Source organism: Microtus pennsylvanicus, chromosome 2 (genome assembly GCF_037038515.1).
Source record: "Microtus pennsylvanicus isolate mMicPen1 chromosome 2, mMicPen1.hap1, whole genome shotgun sequence".
Taxonomy (NCBI): Eukaryota; Metazoa; Chordata; class Mammalia; order Rodentia; family Cricetidae; genus Microtus; species Microtus pennsylvanicus.
Genome location: NC_134580.1, coordinates 81,251,221 through 81,267,700, shown reverse-complemented (window position 1 = coordinate 81,267,700; position 16,480 = coordinate 81,251,221). Strand labels below are relative to the sequence as shown.

Here is a 16,480-nt window from a genome sequence, read left to right as displayed (position 1 = left end):
CTCCTTCAGCTACCCATGAGAACATCCTTCCGTTCGTAAAGTCTCATGAATGTGGCTCAATTCAAGACAAATTACTTGGGAACAATAAAATATTGTACCTTACATGTTGTCAGTGTTCACTTAATTATATAAAAAGCTACAGAAACCACAAAAAGAAAGAGAAACTTAGGGGAATATAGCAGAATTGTGTAATGTTCAATTCTGTGGTAACTTAGTGACCCATTAAATCCCTGTGAAAAAGCTCTGTAGAGAGAGCTGAGGTTGACTATGACTAGAATACCATAATATTAAGAAAAAGTTCTATTTGTTAAGCTAAAAAAAACCCTTAGAATTCACTTAAGACATTATATGAATTCAATGAAGCTGTAGATACACTAAAATATTTCTTTTGCATAAAAACTAGACAGTCAGATTTAGACATTATTCTGATAACAACACTCTATCATGTTATTGCCTGCTTTCTTATTAACTCTTCTGCATAAGTTACTGAATACAAGAAAAGCAATGCATTTTAAGGTCCTGAGACAAAAACGATCTTTAATAGTATATATAATGGTAAGTATGTTGGCCGAATTTTCAAAGTTTATAAAAATATACAATTTGATTCTAAATGTTCATCATTAGGAGAATGTTATCTCCAATATTTTTAAACTGTAGCAAAAAGAAAAACAAAACAGGAAAAAGAACACCTAACTAACAAATTTAGGGTCCCATTTTAAAGCATGTATTTTACACAGGAAAATTTACACAACGCTGCCAATGATTGAAGAAAAGCTAGCTTTTTTTCTAAATTTAACTGCTTTATTCTAATTTTTAACTCATATTTCCAATTAAAAATAATTTAAAAAAACCTATTCTTTTGTTCCTTCTGTAGTGAAACAGCATTAAGTAAAATTTATAATATATTTCCCTGGGGAGGTATTTCTCCCCTTTACTGAAGATGTTTCTTCTAGTAAAAAAAAAAAAAACCTAATGTATTTAGCTACACAATAGTTTAGCTGAATTAAATGTAGTATCATCATAAATGCCCCACCATGAAGTACTGATTTACAACAATGTGTTAACAAAGCTTTATTTTCTTGAGTGTGCACACAGGATGTTACCAAACAATTAGTATAGTATTATAGTATTGTAAATAGGTTGTCTTCATGACACACTGAGTGACATGATCAAAGGAAATTTTAGCTTCTTATGAGTCAAAAGATAAGTGTGAAAATAAAAATTAGGAATAAACCAGGAAAGAGAGACAGTTTAGGTGTGTATTTCTGAAACCAGCATTTAATTTAACATTGTAATTCCTAAACCAGAAATATAAAAAAATTAAACACACATATATTTGGTATCATTTTTTGTCAACAGTTGATACATATACATGTTTCTGTTTGTGCTTTATACATACATATATATTTGTGTGTGCGAATGTGAGTGTGTGTATAAAGTAGCTGCAAACATTACCACTAAACAAACCAAACAACTCCTAGCAGCTCTGAACTGCTACATGAAACAAATCTGTTATTTAAACAACTTTCAACCCCTTGGAATAACACCTACTCTTATATGCAATTCTTTTTTTAGAATACAGTTTGTATCTTATACTTAGGGAGGGAAATGTGGAAGAAATAAAACAAAAACCCTTGTTTATGTTTATAATTACAGAATTAGAACCTTGTTGCCAATTTCAGTTAAAAGTCAGTATCTGAATTTTAGAAAAAGAATTTAACTCAGAAGGTACTATTTTGTTTTCCAAAAATAATTATATTTCAATCTTATTTGTTTCTAGTGAGGTGTTTGTACAGTCAGACTAGAGAGTAAAAGGGGTGCAGGTGATCCTGGTTATTTGTTATCAAGTTATAGGAAACAGTATTGTCTTTAGCTACATGAGACAGACCTGTTTTGAGTTTCAAGCCCATCTACCTTGATGACTTAAAAAATACAGAGGAACGGAATGATTTCAGGAGAGGTGATGAAACTTTAAAGATATGGTTATGGGTCAAATTACCAGACTCCACATAACTTATAATCTCATTCACACATACAAACACAAACATGCAAATCAAACACACACACACACTCACAAACACACAATGTTCCTGTTATTATTGTCCTGTAATTTTCCTTCCCTACAAAATAATACAACCTAAACTATAGCACAGATTCAATCAAGCACACTGCAGCCTCTGTTTAAATATGTTGCTGGTTGGGACTATGCTGAGGATGCATCACAGGTGATACTACAGTCTATTAATACCACTGATGGTTAAGTCCTTGCAGAGGTCCAAAAGAGGTTCACAGATCACCAAATTTCAGCAATAGCTGAGACCGCAGAGTACTTACGTTGAGAATTTATATTATAAAATATTAGAAGTACTGCATAAGTAGTATAAATAAAAAAATGGTTATCGTTTTCAGCTTAATGTGGATATTCTATTTCCATCTCTCACAACACATTTATTAATTTATATTGTGTTTACTTAGTGCCAGTTGATATTGGCACATTAACATTTTATTACAGATCTGACTGTTAATTCCAGTCTTAAGGGTTTTTTTGTTGTTTTTTTTTAAATCATAAAGAATGGGACCTTAAACATGCCTGACTGCAAGTTAAGACAAACAGAAAGAAAAATCAAAATATCACTGGGGTAAATTATAATTAAAAATTTTGAGTCATATTAGCTTATTCCTATATAATGTAAGCTTTATCATATGGCAGAATAACTTTAAATCATTGCTTAAACTGACAAACCATGCATTCTTCATAAAATTAAAATGTGAAATAATTATTCTCCAAAATGTTTCATTTCACCAGACATTTAAAATACTCTAGTAAACTAAGCCAACATTTCTGTATTTTCGGATTAGTTTGTTATAGGAATAAAAGAAAAATGAGTTCTAAATAAATGACACAGGAGGCAATAAATTGACACATGACAAGTAAATAAAAGGCTAAAGCACTCCAACACCATTGAAACTGTTTTAATGTTGTTGCAACTCCAAAATGCAACAATCATGAGCTTGCGAAAGACCCAAATTTCAAAATTCATTTTAATTACTCCTTCATATCTATTTTACAAAATTAAGGCAGAGACATTTAAATCCTCCTTGTCTTGATTATACTATGCTCCTAATTTCTTTTCTATCACTATAATGTAAGCTGTAATTCCCACCAGATGGTATATAAGAAAAAATAAATAAAATATTAACCTCTGCTTCAATGTACAGTTTCCAGAATCTGCCAGAACTGGGGAACTGGGCAACAAGGCGCTCGTAAGTCTTCCGTGCTTTGTCTATAGGTTGATTCTAAAATTGAAAACCAATAAACAGCATTTACAATGTTAGGACTATTAAAATATTACTGCAGAATCAAGTAGTGTGATTGGACCCATAGAGAAGGAAATGTAATCCTATATCACTAAACCTGTGCCTCTCGAATGAGAATGCTCCAAGCATCAAGGTCATATGGATTCTCTTCTAATTTCTTTTCCGCTTTCTTCACCTTCTCTGGGACATACTCAGCTGCCTGAATAAGGAAAAAAAAAAACAAAAACAACAAACTGAAGTTATTGTTTTAAAAATATCATGCCCAATTAATTCAAGAACAACACATCTATCCCTAGATCCAATGTCAATACACAGATTCAATGTCTATACAAAGTATTAAAACATAATTTTAAGAAGAAGCAGTATCTGGATTAGGGGAAGTACATACTTTATCAGAAGTTATAGCTGGACATGGTGGTGCATGTCTTTAATCCCAGCACTGGAAAGGCAGACATGGGAGGTAGACTAGCCTGGTCTATGTAGCAAGTTCAAGGATAGCAAGGACTTCATAAAAAGGGTGAGTGATCACTTTTGTCCAATAAAAATGGACTTTATTTTTATGTAAGACACTTCAGACACAGTATGTAGTTTGTATATACAGCATAATGAAAACTCTACATGCAAAGAGTAGGATGTAACTTTATTGTTAGTGTCTGTCTAGCATACATGAAGTCTCAGACAACACACACACAGTGGTGTTTCATTATTAGTAATTCTAGTACTCAAAAGGTAAAAACAGGAAAATGAGACACAGTAGGCTATCCTCACTTACATATGAACTCTATGCCATCTATTCTACATGACACCTTGTCTCAATTAAAAAAAAAAAAGCCTGAGTGGTGGTAGTGCATGCCTTTAATTTCAACACCCTGGAAGCAAAGACAGGCAGATCTCTGTCAGCTACAGACGGAGTTGCAGGACAGGCTCCAAAGCTACAGAGAAACCCTGTCTCAAAAAGAAAAAGAAATTTTATCTATCTATCTATATATGAAGACACACACACATACATACACACACATACACACACACACACTGACCAACCAACCCCAGGCATTGGAGTATTTGGAGAGTATAAAGTTTTAAAGATTTACTTGTTATGTCGGGTGGTGGTGACTCATGCCTTTAATCCCAGCACTTGGGAGGCAGAGGCAGGTGGATCTCTGTGAATTCAAGGCCAGCCTGGTCTACAGAGTGAGTTCTGGAACAGCCAGAACTGTTACTTAGAGAAACCCTGTCTCTAAAAGACAAAAGGGAGGGGAGGCTTCTACATAAAGATGAAAGAAGGGGGGGGGGTTCCACATGAAGATAAATGCAATGAATAGAGAACTTAAACATACTAAACCAGGCATGGCTACATACATCTATAAATTCTAGCACTTAAGAGGTTGAATATAGAAGAGCATGAACTCCAAGCCAGCCGGTATTCAGTTTGTCTTAAAAAAGAAATCAAGATCTTACAATGGTCACATTTATTAGATGGTGGGTAACAGAGAACCAAGCCAGGCATGGTGGTATATACCTTTGGTCTTAGGAACGTGGGCCGAAGGGAGTTCTCTTCAAAAACAAAACAAGAAGCAGAAATAGATCCGTAGTTAAGATTGTATGCTGCTCTTTCAGAGAACTTAAGTTCAGATCCCAGAACCCAGATAAAATAACTTACAACTATTTATAACTCAAGTTTCAGGAGACTGGAAGCCCTCTGAGTTCTTGAATGTACACGATACATATAAACCCGTGCAGATACACACACAGACACCCAACAAGTGTCAGGCAGATCTTCTGAGTTCAAGGTCAGCCTGGTCTACACAGTGAGACCCAGGACAGCCAGAGATGTTATAAAGAGAAAACCTGTGTCGAGAAAAAAAAGAATTTTGGGGGGGGGGGTATAGAAGGGGGATGCACATTTCAAGACAGGGTTTCTCTGTGTAACAGCCCTGGTTGTCCTGGAACTAGCTCTTGTAGACCAGGCTAGCCTCGAACTCACAGAGACACGCCTGTCTCTGCTTCCTGAGTGCTGAGATTAAAGGCATGTGCCACCACTGCCTGGCATAACAAGTAAATCTTTAAAACTTTGTACTCTCCAAATACTCCGATGCTTTAATAACCAGGTCCTAGGCACATGGTTAGAAAAGTGCTCTATCAGTCTTTTAATAAGGTTGTTTTAGTCTTATTGCAGAATTTTTTTCTTGGAGCTTGGGGTATAGTTTACTGGTACTGGTAGAAAGCTGCCAGATGTGAGGCCCTAGGTTCAAGTCCTAGCATTGTACATGTACATGCAATAGCATCGCACATGTACATGCAAACACACACACACACGAAAAGAAAGGCACAAGGCGCTAGAGTGATTATCTTGGCAGTTAAGAACACTTGCTATCCTTCCAGAGGACCCGGGTTCAGTTCCTGGCACATAAATAACAGCTCACCACAGTCTGTAACTCTGGTTCTCATGTTCTGTCCTCAATGGGCACAAGGTACATACATTGTGCACATACTTACATGCAGGCAAAACAGTCATACACATAGAAAAACTAAAGATATTTAAAAACTGAAAGAAAAAAAGCAGCACCCAGTACCAACAGCGTAAACACAAGTATTAACTTCTAAAATTGTTTAGAATATTCCTGCATATCAGAATGAAAAGTGATACTCAAAGGATATTTACAAATACTGACACACTAAGTAAGTTTTACCCCTCTCCAACACTACCTGTCTCAACATCCTGAGGTCTGCGATCACAGGTATTTGCCATCATCATACTCCACTTAACCATCACCACTCCTGTTTTTAGACAGGGGCTCACTATGTAACTGATGTTCTAGTCTGATGACTAGTCTGGCTTTGAACTCACAGAGACCACCACCTGTCTCTGCCAGGACTAAAGTGTTGGTTTTAAAAGCATGTGCCACCATACCTGGCACCACCCCTTTTATAGATGAGTTATTAAGGAGCAATTCAGTCAAACACCCATCTAAGGAAAGTTCTAAAAGTCATCTCTTTAGAATAAAATTGCCTGGGAAATGTAAACTCTTTTTGTAAAAATAAATTAGCTTTAACTACTGAAAGATATGAATTTATTTAGGAAGAATTATTTTTTGTTTTTTTTTTTTGAATCAGGGTCCCATTATGTAGTCAGGCTGGATTTCAATACTGGTGAACCTCCTGTCTCAGCCTCCAAAGCACTAGAATTACAGGTATAAGCCACCCCACTGGCTTGAACATGTTCTAAGACTGTAGCAATCTAACTTAAAATTACCCCTTACTAATAAATATAAGAGCTTTATGATTAGTGTAAGGAACTAAGGAAGAAAAGCTCATAAAAATGACTACTAGCACACCCACATATTAAAGCATCTAAAATTTGGTAATGGTAAAAATCAATACAGCTCAAAACAGCAATGTATAAAAATACACTAAATAATAAAAGTAACATTTTATATCAGAATGGTGAATTTCTGGCAAATGTAATAACTGAAATCAATTTTATCAAGATAAAACCAAATTCTCACTTTTTGTTTACCAAAGAATCGTTAAAACACACACACACACACACACACACACACACCACAAGGGCTTAAAATATTGTTCATGGTAAAAGTGCATATTTAGCATTTATTTGCAAGGCTTTGGGGGGTCCAATTTTTAGTGTACATACACAAAAAGAGCTAAATAGACAATATTCTGAGATGTATCTTAAGTTTTCAACCCTGTCTCCAAAGTGTGTGTGTGTGTGTGTGTGTGTGTGTGTGTGTGTGTGTGTGTGTGTGTGACAGAGACAGACAGACAGACAGACAGAGACAGATGAAAGGTCAGTAGTAGCCATTAAGCTTACTAGCATAAAGTCCAGTCAATAAAAAGGAGCACATAACGTTTTACTCAAAAGAAATAAAATGTATCCCATGGGATAGAAATAAAATGTTCTATAATTAACACTGACATCCTCAGTGAGGTGAGGGGAAGTAGGAAGAAATACTACCAAAATTTAATATGAATAACTGATACTGAGCATCATTTCTAGTAACTTATACTACTACACAAAAGAGTAGACGAAAACAGTCAACTACTGGCCTGTTGTGTAAGACTGGTAATAATTTAAATAGCCATGTCTGAAAGAACCAGTTAAATTATGACTTGCTTAAGAGTTGGTTCAGTGGTTAGGAGCACTTGCATCTCTTATTTCCAGCACCCATATTAAGCATCAAAACCACATGTAAGCCTAGTTCCAGTAGCTCTAATGTCTTCTAGTCTCCTCAGGCATGAGGTAAGAGATACATACACCCAGGCAAAACACCATACCTTATGGTCAGTAAAAATCCATACACAATTTAAAAAAAACAAAAAAACCTTAAAATTAAATAGGAAATAATTATTAAAGAGGTTAGCAAGATTGTCCAGAGAGCAAAGGCACTTCCCATGCAAACCTGATAACCTATATTTGATAACTGGAACCCAGAAAGTATCCTCTGACACCTCCATACACCCACAGACACATCATGCATGAGCAGCACACACCGTGCACACACTTTAAAAAAAATAATAATAAAAGATTGATTAAACGAAGGAGGGCCTGTAGATTTGGCTCAAAGTTAAGCCCTGCTTTGCATTCAATGAGGACGGGAGTAAGATCCCAGCACTCACCTCAAAGGAACAGGCAGAGAATTATATTTAGCATTCCACAGGCAACACAGGCGCAGGCACACAGCCACCTGATGGCCTGAGTTAGATCATCAGGACCCTCGTAGTGGAAGAAGTGACACTTCCAAGTTGCCCTGACGTCCATAAAGCACCCACCCACCCATATACATAAATAAAAAATTAAATGTAACAAACTTTAGAAATTACATTTAAAAAATAGATACAAGATATGGACTTTTAACCTTTCAGTAGCATAGTTCATGTACATAATAAACCCAATAATATAGTAAATTTGTTACTAAAAATTAGGATAATCCTTTTATCTCCCAGTTCTAAGATCTATGCCCTTTCAAGGAAAAATGACTGTTGATAAAACAAACAAACAAAACACACACACACAATCAACAAACAAGCAAAACCAAAAAACACCGCCAAGGTTTTCTGTTGCAATTTTTTTTTAAAACTCCGTGTGGTGGTTTGATTGAGAATGGCCCCCAGAGGCACATGTTTGAAGACTTGGTCCCCAGATGGTGAACCTGTTTGGTAAGGATTAGGCAGTGGAGCCTTGATGGAGGTAGGCTTTTAGGTTTCAGTGTACTCTCTCTGCTTCCCATTTGTGGATCAAGACGTGAGTTCTCAAATGTTCCTGCCACCAAACATCTGCTTTGGACTCTTAACACCCTGAACGTATTTAAGTCCACTAAACTTTCTTTTGGTTTTTCAAGACAGGGCTTATCTGTATAGCCCTGGTTGTCCTCAAACTCAGAGATCCTCCTGCCTCTGCATCCCAAGTGTTGGGAGCAAAGGTGTGCACCACTATGCTTCACCACTATCCGGCTTAAACTTTATTTTTCAAGTTACCTTGTTCATGATGTTTGGTCATAGCAACAGAAAAGTAACTAAGTGTAAGGATGATTAATTTTGTTCTGTGAGAACTATTTGAAGTGCCTAACAGTATGAGAACTACCTAGAGCTCCAGATCTGCTCAACAGAAAATTAACCCCTCAAATTAACAATCATATACTATAAAATATATAAAATAGAGCATCAATATTTGGTCAACATATGCAATGTAGATACTAAGAAAACTATGGTAAGAGGATTGCTATGAGTTTGAGATTAGTCTGAGATGCAGGGTAAGACGTTTTAAATCAATTTTTCTGACCAAACTTAATTAATCCTAGCAATACACACACACATTAAATAGAATAAGCTATCCTTTTAACAAATCTCAATTATATAGCCCAAACTGGGCTCAAACTCCTGGAGTGTATAGGGGTGTACCACCACATCCAGATAAAACCAAAGTTATATATTGTAAGATATAATGAGTACATCAAAAATGTTCTAGTGGTTAGTTCAATGCAAGCTATTCTAATTATTTATGTCAAAGCCACAGGTGATGTAGCTATTATAGCTAACACTATTACTCTAGGTTCTGGTCTATATTAATAATACAAGAAAGGGCTGGGGAGATTGAGTAGACAGTTCAGTGCTGAGCAAGTTTTGAGGAGCTGAGGTCAGATTTTCAGAACCCACATAAGGCCAGAAATTATAATACCAGCACTCCTATGGCAAGATGGGAAATAAAGATCTGATAATTCAACAAAATCTCCAGTGCCAGTCGCAAACAAACAAACAAAAGACCTTGGGCTAAGATGCTAGACAGGAGAGATGATGGCTCGGCACAGCGATTTAGGGTTTACTGCTCTATGAAAGCACCAAAATTTGGGTCACAACACCCACAACGGGCACCTCATGAATATCTATAACTCTAGTTTCAGATGATCTGACTACCTTTTCTGGCTTCCATAGGCACCAGCATATACACACACAGCTTGGCGGGGGGCAGATAAATAAAATGTTAAAAGAAAATGCTCAGAGATTAGTTTTAAAAAAAAGAAAAACATAATTTCATTAAAGCCTGAAAATTTTATACACAAGCAACTGTAGGAACAGCTGCAATTCTACTTTCCTCTGTCCGATGATGAAGTGAAATGTTTGTAAAGTAATCTATATAGATAATTCTTAACTGTATTAACAACAGAAGGTAAAATATTTCAGGTCTGTTGCTGAGGGGCGAGCTAGATGTCACTGCAGGGCCTTGAGTGTCCTGAATTACTAGGTTAGTGAAGATTCCACATGTAAATTCTTTGAGATTATCCTCATCAGTCCCTTCCATAAAGGTTATCAGTAGAAAGCCTGACACTAAGCAATCAGAAAACCAGCACAGGGAGATTTATGGGCTGACAATCAGCAGGAGCAAAAGTCGTGGCCAAGTTCCACAAGCTCGCACACTCTCCAGCTCCAGCATTAACAGTAACAGCGTCGCTTGTGAAATTCACATCCAATAAACAACTCAGGGCAGTCAAACAAACACACCAGCCACAGTGAAAGCTATCCAAAATGGTTACAAGTGCATGCCCTGCTTACTAGTTATGGCCACATTCAAAGCCCACAACAAAAACCTTTTCTTCAGTTATGAGCCCATAGGTAGCCAAAGTTAAAAGCTACTTTTTTTTTGAAACAGGGTTTCTCTAGGTGGCCTTGAACTCTGAGATCCACCTCCAAGTGCTGGGATTAAAGGCACAAGTCACCATAACCTAGCATCAGCTAATCTTAAAATTAGAAAAAGACAACCAGACAGTGTGTGCCTCATAACTTAATTCGATATGAGACTTACAAAGTCATCTATGAAACACACTTGGGGAAAAAAAAACTGAGGTGAATTTGACCAAATTTCAAATCCAATTAGTGATTTCCAGAAATTATATTCTAGAACAGAGAAACAAGTTAAAGCACAATCAGCAAAATACAGTAAGAAAAAAGCTGTGGTTTTTGTTTTTCTTGTTTTGCCACCACCCAGCTAAGAGCTACATTTCTGTCTTCTGTCCTACTATAGAACCAAAAAAAAGCCCTTGTTTCCTAAGATATGGAAAAAAAGAGACATGTTAATATAAATCTGGTCAAAAAGACTATGACAAGGTCACAGGTCTTAGTGAGGAAGCTACAATTATTTTGTTACGTGGCCATGATGTACCTGCCAAAATGCCTTCTAAATAATTATGTTTATGTCCATATATTAGTACTGCTGGCAGGTTTTGTCAGAAAAGCTTGTTTACAGTAAGTGGCAGTCAATTATCAGACTCAAGATTGGTCAAAGTGGTTAAGAATAAGTGACTGTTGAATGTTGAGTTTTTTGTTTGTTTGTTTGTTTTTTGGTTTTTCCAGACAGGGTTTCTCTGTGGCTTTGGAGCCTGTCCTGGAACTAGCTCTGTAGACCAGGCTTGTCTCAACTCACAGAGATCCGCCTGCCTCTGACTCCCGAGTGCGCCACCACTGCCCGGCGAATGTTGAGTTTTAAATTGGTCATCTACATCACCTTCCCAGCAAGGTTCCCAGAATACTTCAGAAGAGGGAGTGGCAGAGCACTTGCCTGTACTTGTAAGGTTCTATGTTCAAACTCAGCACAAAGAAAACACCTTAAACATCAATATCTGTTTTGGAAATGTACTTTATAAAAAAAGAAAAAGAGGGCTGTGCCTGTTTTCTGCAAAGGGTAATCAAACTTAGGCATTGTGCTTGCTGTTCAAGAACTCTACTACAGAGCTGCATTCCCTGACTAATGGTTGCACATTTGGATAATCTTTTATTAATTAATTTATTTATTATGTATACAATATTCTGTCTGTGTGCATACCTGCAGGCCAGAAGAGGGCACTAGACCCTATTACAGATGGTTGTGAGCCACCATGTGGTTGCTGGGAATTGAACTCAGGACCTCTGGAAGAGCAGTCAGTGCTCTTAACCTCTGAGCCATCTCTCCAGCCCTTGGATAATCTTTTAAAGCATCTAGCTGAGGGGCTGGAGAGATGACTCAGGTAAGAGCCCTGGCTGCTCTTCCAGAAGACCTGGGTTCAGTTCCCAGCATTCACATGGTGGCTCCCAATCATTTCTTCACTCCAGTTCCAGGGGATCAAGCCTATGCCTTCAGGCCTCCAGAGGTACCAGGCACAGGCATGGCACCAATCTACATGCAGACAAAACATAAAACAAAATAAAAATTTCTTTTGTAAGAAGAGATATGGGTATTTTGACTCAACAATAGACCATTTGTCTAGCAAGCTTGAGCCTCAGATATCAAGTAAAATATAAGTATTCTTTAATTCCTTAGATTTTTTTTTATGTGTATAGATATTTCCCCTGCATGTATGTCTGGGTACTATATGCATGCAGTGCCCACAGAGGCAAGATGAGGACACTGGATCCTATATAACTAAAGATTTCGGTTTTAAACATTGATTGATTGATTATACAGTGTTCGGCCTGCATGGCTTGCAGGCCAGAAGAGGGCACCAGGTCTCATTGTAGATGGTTATGAGCCACCATGTGGTTGCTGGGATTGAACTCAGGACCTCTGGAAAAGCAGCTAGTGCTCTTAACCTCTGAGCCATCTCTCTAACTTCTACAACTGAACCCAGGTCCTCTGCAAAAGCAACAAGTGTTCTTAACTGCCAAGTTGTCTCACCAACTCCAACAGATAATATTTTTTAAAAAGAATAATGAAGGCTTGGGTATATCTGAGTGCTAAAGTATTTGCCTAGCCATGAATGAGGCCCTGAGTTTAATTCCCAGCACTGATGGAGGAGAGTCATCTGTCTATGTGTTACTTTCATTGGTTAATAAAGAAACTGCCTTGGCCCTTTGATAGGACAGAAAATTAGGTAGGCGGAGAAAACAGAACAGAATGCTGGGAGGAAGAATGCAATGAGGCAGACACCTCAGGCAGATGCCATAGAGCGAGCTGCCAGGCCAGACATGCTGAATCTTCCCCGGTAAGCCACCACCTCGTGGTGTTACACAGATTATTAGAAATGGGTTAATCAAGATGTGAGAATTAGCCAATAAGAGGCTGAAACTAATGGGCCAGGCAGTGTTTAAAATACAGTTTCTGTTTAATTATTTGGGGTGTAAAGCTAGCCGGGTGACGAGACACAGCCTGCCACTCTTTCTACACAGCACCATAAAAACAAAAATAAATAAGAACACAAGAAAAATATACAATTCTTTCTGTTTCTACTAAAGAGGTAAAAAAGACTGGAGGACATAGCCTTCCCCAAATATTTTTCCCCAAATAAATTCAGGGTAAACCGGAGTGGTGTTACATAGGAAATTCAAAGTAAAATTGAAATAAAAATTAGCTTAGGCAGACAAACTGTCGCAAATTCAAAAGCCAGCCAAGACTACATGAAGAGTTATAGGAAACCCTGGGCTGTGCACATACATACAATTAAAGAGATTGACTTTATCTAAGCGCTACACATCAAAAATATGGGGGAGGAACTGTAGAGATGGCTCAGTGGTAAAAGCACTTACCATCCTTTCCGTAAGTACCAAGTCCAATTCCCAGAACCCACATCAGGCAGCTTGCAACCACCTGCAACTCCAGCTCTAGAGGGATCTGGGGCCTCTGAGCTCCAAGTGCACTTGCACTCATATGCACAAACACAATGGACATACACATAACTAAAAATAATTTAAAATCAAAGCTTTAATATGAACAAACCAGGTATGGTGACAGAGGCAGGTAGATCTCCAGGTTTTAGGCCAAACCTGGTCTACACTGTGTGTTCCAGGATAGGATAGATAAGACTACATAGACACACTGTCTTAAAATAAACAAATATACATATGAATTAAGGGGGAAAGGATATCATAACAAAAGATAGGAAATTAAGAGGAATTAAATCTATGCTTGGATAATAAGTCTTGCCTGTGACCAACTGAACAAGCACAGATAAGCCTCGATTCCCATTTTAAAGTACGTATTTTCTATTATTGACTGTACTAACTATAGTTGGGGAGAATTAAGGAAGAAAATCAGTAAGATATTCTCATATTCTGCAGTTTTACCACTTATTTTTATCAAATATATGTATTTAAAAGCAACTTATAGCTGGGATGATGGTTCACCCTTGTAATCCCAGCACTTGGGAAATTGAAGCTGGAAGACTGAATTCAAGGTCTGTACTATGAGACTATCAGGGAAATGAATTTAAAGACATTTATCTGCTTCCCCATAATTCTAAGGTTTATCTTTCATTTTTTAAAATTCACCAAGTACATGTTATTTCCTTTTTTAGTAAGTGTTTTAAATGAAGATTCTCAGTTCACTAACAGAATCAGAAACAGCAACCTGAAATTATGGCAGACATCTATTATTTTCTTTTCTTTTTTTAAAAGATTTATTTATTATATATATATATATATAGTATTCTGTCTGCATGTATACCCCTGCAGGCCAGAAGAGGGCACCAGATCTTATTATAGATGGTTGTGAGCCATCATGTGGTTGCTGGGAATTGAACTCAGGACCTGTGGAAGAGCAGCCAGTGCTCTTAACCTCTGAGCCATCTCTCCAGCTCCAACATCTATTATTTTCATAAAGGACCTAAATAATTATGACAAAATGGGTCCTAAACTCTACTATGAGAAGCAATAAATGATACATCTTAGTCAATATATTTTAGTCAATGTGGTATGCTACATACCAAATAGAACTATAATGGTGTTGAAAAATTCCACATTTAAGTTTAGTGACTTGTTTTTTTTTTGGGGGGGGGGGGCGTGAGACAGGGTTTCTGTATAGTCCTGGCTATCCTGGAACTCACTCTGTAGGCCAGGCTAGTCTAGAACTCAAGCAACCCTTGCCTCTGCCTCCCAGGTGCTGGGATTAATGGCGTGCACCACCACTGCCAGGGCTGATTAGTGACATCTTGACCACCAATTTCAATGCATTACTGGTGTTGGAAGTGATGCTGGCTAGTGTAAACAAAGGTCTAGCACATATAATTACACACAGTACATAACACTTTATAATAACTGGGTTGTTCCTGAAATAGTTACAAAACATTTTTAATTTATTTTTATTTCACGTGCATTTATGTTGTCTGTATGTATGTCTGTTTGAAGGTATTGGATCCCCTGAAACTGGAGTTACAGGCAGTTATAAGCTGCCACATGGCTACTGGGAATTGAACCTGGGTCTCTGGAAGAACAGACAGTGCTCTTAACCACCAGTCCCACTCACTCACTCTCAGATCTCTCCCCGTCCCTCCCTCTATATATACACACACACATATATATAACAATAAAATATATACATTTTAAAAATATTTATTACGTATATAGTGTTATGCTGCATGTATGCCTACAGGATAGAAGAGGACACTAGAACTCATTACAGATGGTTGTGAGCCACCATGTGGTTGCTAGGAATTGAACTCAGGACCTTTGGAAAAGCAGTCAATGCTCTTAACCTCTGAGCCGTCATCTCTCCAGCACTACAATATGTTTTTAATCAAAATATACAACATAGAATAACACATACTCATTATTTTTCAGTGATAAAAAACTTAAAAAGTGCCAGTGGCAGCAGCGCATGCCTTTAACCCCAGCACTTGGGGCAGTCTGGCTGGGGTAGGGGGTGGGGAAAAAGGATGAACAACTTAAAAAGTAAGGTGTAGCCAGGCATGGTGGCACATGCTCAGGTGGCAGAAGGTGGGTCACTGAGTTTGAGGTCTATGTGATGAGTTCCAGGCCAGCCAGAGCTACAAAGTGAGACCCTGCCTTGAACAACAAAACAGTAAGATGTGTTGCATACCTTTGATTCAAACACTAGAAAGGCAGAGGCAGGTAGACCTCTGTGAGTTCCAAGTCTGTTGGGACTACAGAGTTAAACCCTGTCTTGCTCAGGAAAATTTAATGCCCTATGCACACCAGGGAAGAACCCTACCATGCTCTCACAGCAATGCTCCTCACTGCACCACTTCCTCTTGCACTTTATTTTTATTTTACATTGTTTTGTTCAATGTGTCTCTTAGAGCAGCAGATTAATAGGATTCTGCCATAACTTAGACCAATGAACTTACAGGCTATAAATAACTCCAGGCTGTAACATAGTTTAAGTATGATCACTGTACAATTTTGTTGTTTGACACAACAAAAATCACTTAAGAATACAATGAGGGGCTGGAGAGATGGCTCAGTGGTTAAGAGCATTGCCTGCTCTTCCAAAGGTCCTGAGTTCAATTCCCAGCAACCACATGGTGGCTCACAACCATCTGTAATAAGGTCTGGTGCCCTCTTCTGGCCTGCAGGCATACACACAGATAGACTATTGTATACATAACAAATAAATATTTTAAAAAAAGAATACAATGAAACATGACTATTATCTAAATCTATCTATTCTAAATACATTTTCCAAATATCATGTATCCATGAAATGTAAGTTGGTACCAAACCCAAATGATCCTAACTTAATTTTTTGCTAAAATACTAAGAAAACTGCATATAGTATCTAAGTTTTTTCTCTCTGCAACCTTCTTCTAAAAATAAAAATAGGCCCAACAGGGTAGTGTACACTTTCAATCCCAGCACTTGGGAGACAGAGGCAAGTAGATCTCTATAGACTTTGAGGTGAGCTTATTTCTATATAGTGAGTTCCACGCTAATCAGGAATATATAG

General features: G+C 37.5%; 1 protein-coding gene across 1 annotated transcript in view; it reads right to left on the bottom strand.

The window, feature by feature from the left end:
- The window catches only part of Cstf3 (cleavage stimulation factor subunit 3), an 86,518-nt gene that overhangs the window by 64,136 nt on the left and 5,902 nt on the right, over positions 1 to 16,480 (bottom strand). The window contains exons 2-3 of the mRNA XM_075961593.1: positions 3,416 to 3,517; positions 3,202 to 3,297 (exon numbers count right to left, since the gene is read on the bottom strand). Coding sequence (XP_075817708.1) covers positions 3,202 to 3,297; positions 3,416 to 3,517 — 198 coding nt within the window. The remainder of the gene's footprint in view (positions 1 to 3,201; positions 3,298 to 3,415; positions 3,518 to 16,480) is intronic.